The sequence below is a fragment of the Myzus persicae genome, unplaced genomic scaffold (genome assembly GCF_001856785.1).
Source record: "Myzus persicae strain clone G006 unplaced genomic scaffold, MPER_G0061.0, whole genome shotgun sequence".
NCBI lineage: Eukaryota > Metazoa > Arthropoda > Insecta > Hemiptera > Aphididae > Myzus > Myzus persicae.
The window spans coordinates 185-10,027 of NW_019104366.1; the positions used below are offsets into that span (position 1 = coordinate 185).

The window sequence follows — 9,843 nt, forward strand, 5'->3', positions numbered from 1 at the left end:
GCGCATCCTCTCGGTCGTTGCACGCGTAAATTTTTCGTGACACGTCCTCTTAATAATGATTTGTGATAAATAATAATAAATTGAATTATGAATATTGTTAAATTTATATATTGTATCAACTAATTCCGCATTATTGATTTGTAAAGCGATTAATTTTAAGCATTTTAAGATTACTAAAAATGTATTATTGGGTACACAGTTGAATTATATAACCATAAACATTTTAAATTCCATCCGTAGAGTATGGGCATAACATCAAAAAAAAAAAATATATTAATATAAGTATATTGTTTATCAGGAATTTGAAAAAAGTGCATGCTAGAAATAATTTAAAAAATATGAAATATTATGGCTTATTCGACTAAAATAAATTGTATGCTATATTATTGTTTTTTTCAAACACCATATATTTGTTAAAATAAAAATAGCCACTAATCACTATTGTTTTCTTGTATGTTCACACAACTAATTGACAAAAAACAAAACCTTCTTCACCAGCACAAGTTTTAACTCACTACCGAACAATGGAGAGCTTATACCTTTTTGGCTGAACGATTGAGAACACTTAAATTCACAAAGAATTCACCACTGACCCAAAAAACTATACGATTGATCATTTAAGTGCAACGTTGCCATGCCATTTAATTGGCTTTCGACTGATATAGCACGTTGTATTTTTTTTTTTTTACTGAAAATATAAGTGAATGAAAACTAATTAATATATTATATAAAAATATAAAATACAAAAAAATACAAAATATTGTTAAAATAAGTTTTAATAAATGTATATTGTATATTATATGAATACAATAATGTGGTACACAAAATTATTAAAAATATAATTTTCAATCTTATTTTACCGCATTAACTTACAGGGAGTGCTGAAATATTGTAAATTATTTTACACTTTATTTTGTAAAGTATAAATATTATTTCATTAATGCAATATATTAGTAATGTACCTACCTATATTATTATTATAATTAAAAACTCATTTTGGTAACAACATAATATGAAATATAAAGAAAGCTATACAATTAAGTTGCACCAACAAATGAACTTTTGAAATTCAAATTTAATTTTTACATTACTTATCATCAAAAATTCTTAGTGCGTACAATCCTAAATACTTAATTGTTGATCGTTTAAAATCAATTATTAGGTATAAGAAAAAGTGCTGCAAAAAGTGATACTCCAATCAATTTTTTAAGATTGAGCTCGTTGGTGACTAGTAACTAAATACCATTGAAAAATTATTTCACACATAGAAAAAAACATAGTATAGATAAAAAAACTGAATATTCATAACGAGAAGAAAATAACTTTGTATGTGAAATATTGTTTTGTCTTTTCGACTTCATTTACTTGGTAAAATATACCTGTTGCTCATTATTTATTATGTCCAGTTAAAAATCGGCAAAATGAGATTGGTCAACACCATTACATATCCCAGAATTGTCATCTTCGACGTAGGCTTCGAAGTTATGTGTATCTGATGGACTAGTATAACTTGGTATGTATGGAGGTACCATATGTTTATTATAGAGCAATATCCAATCTATTTTGACAAACCATCTGAAAAAAACATTTGAATTATAATATTTATTGAACAAAAATTAAAAATAATGTATTATGTAACACAAATGTCAGTCATCTAATGAATAACAATAAATTATAACCATGAAATCAAAAATTAATTACAACAGTTACACGGTAGATATAATTTGTGACAATTTTTATACGGAATTCTTGCATCAAATTAATTTTCTATTTTTCTAGTCTATTAAACATGTTATGTTTGTACACCGTCGTTCTTAACATCTAGATATTTTTATACAACAAAACATGATTTCATTTTGGTTAAAGAATATTATGAGATTTTAGCGAGCCAAACTATATTTGCTATACAAAACCTAGTTAGGTTCACTTACACATTCAATACATGTTATCATAATAGGTAATTAAAATTTGATATCGGGAAGTAAGGTTAATTTATTTTTCATTTAATGGTTTTTAATATAAAGTAAATCCTGTAAAAATGAAAAAATTATTTCTTAAATAGTTGGCGACAAGAATGTTATTATTTATTGGTATTATATTGGGTGGTAGTGGAAATTGCTACAGTTATAAAATATCACACAATTAGCACACTGTAATAAATTAATTAACTTGTCACACGTTGATCCATAAAATACACGTCACATTAAATGTCTGTTTAAACCTTCTTTGGAACGGAAAGAATTCGAACTACTTCTAATATTGTGTGAAGTTCAATTAATTTATTACATTTCGTATCAAATTTCCAAGTATAAATATTAATTGATTTAGGTATTTATTAAAACAAAATTAACACTGAGAATTCGTTTGTAAAGTTATGTACTTATTTACAATACACACATTACGTTGTTTATCTGTCCTCTGAAATAATTAAATATCTTACCGGTGATATTTAATGTCAGCAATTCCTTTCACTAAGTTTCCATATCGTTTTGTAAGGTCCACTCGTAGTAAGTTTTTTACAAGATGTGCAAGGTTCGGAGAAAAATTGATCGGCATTCTGTAATTGCCGCTCAAGATCCTATAGAACAGTTTTTTTTCATTGTCGGCGTTGAATGGCACTGACCCAGCAACCATTTCAAATGTGATTATGCCTAGTGCCCACCAGTCGACGGGTTTTCCATACGGTTTGATTGCTATGATTTCTGGTGCCAAATAGTACGGAGTACCACAAAGAGTGGTTGTTCGATTGGAAACTATACGCTTGCTCAATCCGAGATCTGTTAATTTTATAAAACCATCACCGGCAATCAACACATTTTCAGGTTTCAAATCCCTATTTAAATATTAATAGTATAATATATTTATACAAATTTATTTTTCTCAACAAGAGGACGACATGCCCACGTGTGTATTATCCGTCTTAAAAACTTACAACATACCTAGCAAATCGGCATTAAGCAGAATCAATTTTACCTTTAGTATTAGAGTGAATTTGGATATGATAAAATCGCATGATATGAATATTGCCTATGGAGAATTGTAAACTTTTATTGATTGCATTTTAAAGTGATTTATAAAAATGTAAAATATTACAATTTTAAAATGCTCGCTAAAATATCAATTATTTAAATTATTAAAACTTACCTATTTTTATCTTTATATACTTAATAAAAGGTCAATTCAAGAAAATTGTCTATGTTGCTATGTTTGTAAGACAGACACCGTCGAATATTTATTACAATTTATAATGATGTGTATTGTGTATCCATCAAAACGGTTATGAACACTTATTGGGTATTATGAATATATTATGTAACAAAAGTATATTATTGCTATATAATAAAGTTGGTACCTACCCATTATTCATAAACTAAATTTAAAAACTTGAACGCGTATCAATGACTGTTAGTAATGATAAAGACGGAATTATAAATTAAGTTTGTATTCACCATAAAAGATTACGTATTTAATTCTCTTTGCACCTATGCGGTACATCAATTACGTCTAATAACACACAACGATAAATTTAATAAAAGAGGTAGGTACTTATAAATTAATTTCCAAAAATACGTAAGTATAATAAGTATATAACTTTCTTTGTGAATTAAAATTTAATTTGAACAGATATACGTAAGACGTAAAACGGAACTGTTTACGGTTTTTAGAAAAGTATTCATTGAATAAATTTTAAGTCCAAATAAAAATGTTTATTCTAAGAAAGGTTTTTAAAATCAATTTTTTAGCAACTAATATATTCTTTTTGAACTTAAATAATTTAGTCTAAATGATACTTGAATTATTTACACCCTAAAAAAATAGTAAAAGTTTTGTCTTTTAAAATGGAACAGATATGTGTTAAGTACTCGTTATCAGTTACACAGTAGCTCGTGTTTCCGCGGAGGTCTGTGTGAAAGATATATATTTTGGATACTGTTTTTGTGAATTTTACAGGAAATATTACAAATTACTCCAATTTTTTAATATAAGTACAGCTGGCGAATATTGAATTTTGACAATATACCTTGAGAATAAACCCAAATCCACAAACTGTTGTCAGCCACACAATATTATAATAATTTCTAACATCGAGTATATACTGCTTAATACATTTATGAATTACCTATAGATTATATCCAACGAATGTAAATATTCAAGTGCTAGGACCATTTGTCCCGCATAAAACATAGCATGCAACTCGTCTAGTACACCTCGGTCACTCATTAAACCGAATAAGTCTCCCCCTACTATGAACGGCATAACGAAATATAAGTTGCATACGTCCTTTGCACAATACTCCATTTGTATGATGAACGGATGTCGTAAATTTGTTAATAGTTGTTTCTCATTAGTAACGTGTTGTAAATAATTTCGCTTTAAAATTTGCTCTTTCTTCATAATCTATGAGAATACATTTAAACACATGATCGGTTCTTTATATTATACATGTTTTCGGATATTAATATATTATTATCTACATATTATCGGATATTGCATAATTGCATTAAATGGTATTATGAATAAAATAAATCTGACAAATTCCAAATGCCACAATCACCAAGTATAAAAAGGATATGTTTCAAAAGAATTGTGGAAATAATGTTTTAGATTTCATGGCTGTTGTATTGGTAAATCGTAATTATACTAATCACACATTGTTTTGGTTTTAATTATATTTCAACAAAAATTTGCTATACATCAACGATTACGGCTGAAAAAAATCAGATACCTAACTAAGTACACAAATCAATATTGAGTCTAAATTATAATGAGAAATACCATTATATAATACAATTATGAAATCGAAGACAAGTACAATAATAACGTATTTTAATGTCATTATGTTAATAATTAAAATCTGAGTTCTAAATAATATTAGACTATGAGATGTTTTGTTAAGATGTTTGGAAAGAAATTTTTTTAATGATATTTATAATTCATAGAATAATTGGGTATTTTTATGTTTGCAGAGGTGATGATTCATGGTTATGTTCGTGAAAGTGAAATAGAGTTGAAAAGGGACACTGTGTGTTTTCTATTTGGGTGCGATGGTTTTTATTATTAATGAATGAAAATGAAATAAATATATAATAAATAATAAAATGAATGATTAATTTTTGGACACTTAAGTAGAGCATTATAGTTTGGATATCCTTTTAAGTTGGATGTATAAGCACCAACGAAAGTCCCGCAATTATGCATCAGGGAGTTTGATTAAAGTACTTTTGAGTTGTGTCCATAGTCCTGACAGTTGTGACAATGTGGTGGACGACCCATTCTTGGATCCATATATTATTTCCACAAATAACTTTGTGAATTAATATTTAATAATGATGAGTTGATTATTTACTCATTGGTGTAAGAGAAATTGAGGTCTACAAAAAAGAGTCAGTTTTTTTTTCATATGACATAATATTGTATTCACAACGTGAAGATATCATTGATGATAGTTGTGAAGTGGGAATTTGTAGTTATGACTAATAGACCCAATAGGAAAATAACGGTGTAGGTGGAAATGTTGGAGGGGAAGCTTAGCCATCAAATACTTTAAAAGCCTCCCCCAACAAAAAAAAAAAAGTGAACATTAAAAGATCTGTACAAATTTGATTTAATATTTCGATAGGCTTTTTTTTTTTGTAAACGTAGACATTTGAGGAATCATGTATTACATTTTCAAATCTTAAATATGAAAAGGAATTTTTATTGATTTATAAAATAAATAGAATCATTCGGGATACATACAAATTTTGTCAACATTTGAACTTCGGAAGGGTCATGAAAAATTATTGTGGATTTACGTTCAATTTTTTTTTTAAATTTTCATTTACAAGATCTTAAAAAAAACCACATCATCAAGTTTTTTTACTCAAACCTTGAGCCATATTTTTTTATTAACATTAATTTTAAAAAATCCAGATAATAATCTCAAATTTCAAATTTTTATAAATACCTCAATATGAATCAAAATATTTAGGAAATAAATAGTAGTGCTTAGAAAATTCTAATATCAACATTCAATGATATTAATAACACAGTTAGTTGGATTAGTTTTGCTGAAAGCAATTTGACAAATGTTAGTGTGTGTGTATGCAGTATAATAATGTACTCTCAAAGTTTCAAGTATGTCAAATAATATTTTTAAATTACTGCAAAATAACCAAAACTGTTGTTCTTTGTTTTACTAATTTTGTCCAAATTAGAACCTAAAATATAAATAAATAAAACAGTGTTCATATGTAATATATTAGATTTTTTGTTACAAAATTAATAACTTATCAGTTTTTTACACTACAGTTTCTAGCTTTTTGATAAAGAAGAAAAAATGTTATGACATTCATGTAATAAAAACTAAAAAATTGAAAATAAACACAGTCAAAATATTAAAAAAAAATGGAATTGTATACAGAAAATACTAATTTAAAAATTTTATGGAAATGTAATTTGTACACTTCAGATTATTTTTTTTTCGAGTTATATTAAAAAAATCTATATCGATTTGTCAAAATCTGGTTTTGCTTAAAAATTCAAATTTTTCTTTAATTTTTTATTTGGATATTAAAGAAATAACTGGGAAATTTTTACTTCTGAATTAAATTAGTTAATCGGATTCTTATGTTCAAACAAATAATACGTTAAGTATATTAAAATATAAATTGATTACGTTTTGAAAGTTGGAACTAGTAACTCTTATTATGAGTTGTATTATTTGTAAGTAATTAAACTTTTAAATATTTTAACTGCCTTCCCATTTCTTACTTTCATAGCTAAAAATACTTCGGGTTTTAATTTGTGATTGACTAACATAACGCGTCCAAAAGCACCCATGCCGATAGTCTTATGAAATGTAAAATCATCAACCGCAGAATCGTTCATTTGTTGTCGTCTTAACCGATTTTCGAAATTGAGCTTCGAACATTCTAAATATTCCTGAACTTTATTTATATCTTCTAATATACAATTATTATCGTGACCACTAATAGGGTATTCAACACTTCCAGTTTTGTTAACTTCACCTTTGGACATGATACAATTAAAAAAATTTTGTTTTCAAACGTCGTTCGTCATGTTTAAACGAGTTGAACTATATTATTATTTACACTCGTAACCATCCATTTAAAGCATGAATGTGTACAGTTACCTAGGTTTAATATTGTTGCGTTGTTGTTTCAACAAATATGACAGTTGAGCTGGTATTATAGTTAAAATAATTAAAGATAAGATTTCAGTTTTGCACTGTGTCTGTCTTCTTTGTTTGGTGGTCTGCGAATCTCCGTTTTTAAACCGAATTTTGGATTGTAAAATTTGCTCACTGTTTCCAAGTTCTAAAAAAAATGTAGCAAACAGCGGTTATTTAGGATATAAAATATTAAAGACTACTAATGAAACTAAATTGTTTTTTTGGTTAGGTACTTAAAAAAAATCCGTTTTTGTCTGGCTTGAGCCAGTAATTAACTGGTATATTTGTATTACATAGTTCAAAAACTATCAGTACTTGAAAAGCGACACAATAAAAAATTAGATTTCAAATAGTAGAAAGATTTGTTTAATATAATGATGAATGAGACGTGTGTGTTACCGGAAAAATGAACTACTACAAACGACAGTGATGTAGCTAAATAGCCTATCTATGTCGCCGTGTCATCATAATTTTAACATTTTACTAAAATGAATTAACTTACTATACTCATTAGTTACTATAAATTATCTGAAAAACAAATTTTATGTTCTTGAAAATGTTTTACACAACGTTGAGTAACCTAGGTTGTCAAATAAAAATGCATTAATGTTATATGTAAGTATATTAATTAATATTAATTGTATTATTAAAACATCATGTTCAAAAACAATTATTAATAATAATCATAAAAAATATTTTAATATTTTTTAACAAATCTCATATAGTTGTTATAACAAAAAAAAATATAAAACATATACAAACTTTTTTAATAACCATTTGTAACAAACGCATATTGATTGATTTGACTCTGTAGTAGCTACTAATTATATTATAAGATCACACACGTTTAAATTATAATAATGTAAAATGTAAAAATTTATTAGATACGAGTTAATCAATTAATAACGCTCTATTTTAAGATAAAAGAATATATATAATGCTTTATTTTAAATGTCAAACGGATTTTGTTTGTCTATAGTATTTAGCAAGTTCCATTTCACCGTGTTATCTGAAGACTACAAAGTCATGAGTTATCGAGAATAGTAAAATAACATATTTTTATCTTAACGACGTTTTCAAAATGTTGCAAATTTACTTAATTATAATTATGAAAATATAGAATTAGATTTTATATATTTTAAAAAGAGACGATTTTATTAATTATTGCAATATTCTTCTGAAACATTCTTACTTGTGCAATACTGATTTGAAGTTCGCTCGTTACGTGCAATAGTGTCTACAGCGGTTGTACCTATAAATTATGTGGTGCTGTCTTCGAAAGTTTTCTCTAATGATTTCGTGTTGCTTAATTTAGAGATTTGCAAAATTCAATTTTCACTTGGTTGATTGCCGTGAAAAAATAATCAGAGTTTCAACAGTATTAATTTTTAACACCTCGAACGTTAAACTTGTATAGTTTCAATTATTATAATATTAAACGACAACGAGGACATATAATTAATATTATGGTAATATTCTATGTCTATATAGGTAGGTTTGTCAACGAAAAAATATGCCCGAAAACGTTTCAACAATTTTGGTTGTATTTATTTAAAAAGTCTTAACATTTCAAAATATATTTAAAATTATTGATTCTACAATATTCCATTTTTGACGTTATTTACCAATCAGCTAAGCATAAACAAAAATCAGATTAAAAAAATCCATTTATTGTGTTATATCGTATTAGGTATCTGATATAACTTTTGTGTGAACGTTTCTCCCTCTATTAATAATTATTAATTTTTGAAAATCATTATAAGGTCAGTTTTAATATTATTTATATTTTATTCAAAACTTTAATATACGTTTCTGAATATTTTTTTATTTACTATTGAGTATATCATTATTTCAAATAATATTGTCATTAATTTAAACATGTGATGTGCACCATGGTTTATTTAACCTGCTCACTGATTTTCTATATGTGACTGTTAATGACTCAAAAATACATCTTTATGCAGTTTGAAGTATTTACAAGTTATAATTCATAATTGAAGTCTTGGGTGTATTATAAAATTTTTCCAAACAAAACCATGTTATCATATATTTTAATGCACTACAATATTTTAATGTTGTATTTTTACTACTTGTACACACCTTCGAAGCTTTTAAAATAAAAATAAAATATCAGTTTAATACCTGTTCGATTATAATGGATACGTTAAAACATTAATTATCATTTTATCATTATCAATAATAATATTCACCTTCAAAATTGGAAAGTGATTAAGATGTGGACTGTCTATTTTAAGTTATACAAATATTATAAAAACATATTTTATTCTTATTACCATAAAAACTGCCCGAGAAAAATAGTGTAGAACAGTGTTTACTGAAAATAATGTCTTATATGTTGTTTTAAAACTAAAATTTAAAAAAAACATCAATCTGATGTTCACTAGATAATATTATTGGTTATTTCTTGGTTTGACGAAAAGTCAATTTGCTCCAATATTAAAAACACATTTAAATCGATTATTCAGTATGTACAATTTGCCGTGTTACGTGTTTATAAGACGGAAACAGCAAGTGAGGTGGTTGGGTATAATATTAATACTGATATAATATATACTGATATAATTGATTATATTGTTTTTATATTTAAAAATGACCATGGTTCTAGTGCACAATTTGATTATAGTTGGCCTGTTGATTTATTATTTAAA

At 26.2% G+C, this 9,843-nt stretch overlaps 1 protein-coding gene across 1 annotated transcript; it reads right to left on the reverse strand.

Moving 5' to 3' along the window:
* Window positions 1-1,406: 1,406 nt before the first annotated feature.
* On the reverse strand, window positions 1,407-7,020 carry LOC111041560 (cAMP-dependent protein kinase catalytic subunit beta-like). The gene is made up of 4 exons (XM_022325862.1): window positions 6,754-7,020; window positions 4,121-4,398; window positions 2,441-2,833; window positions 1,407-1,575 (listed from the first exon to the last, which is right to left on the reverse strand). The coding sequence occupies exons 1-4, from the start codon at window positions 7,018-7,020 to the stop codon at window positions 1,407-1,409; spliced, it is 1,107 nt and encodes a 368-aa protein (XP_022181554.1).
* Between the last annotated feature and the right edge of the window lie 2,823 nt (window positions 7,021-9,843).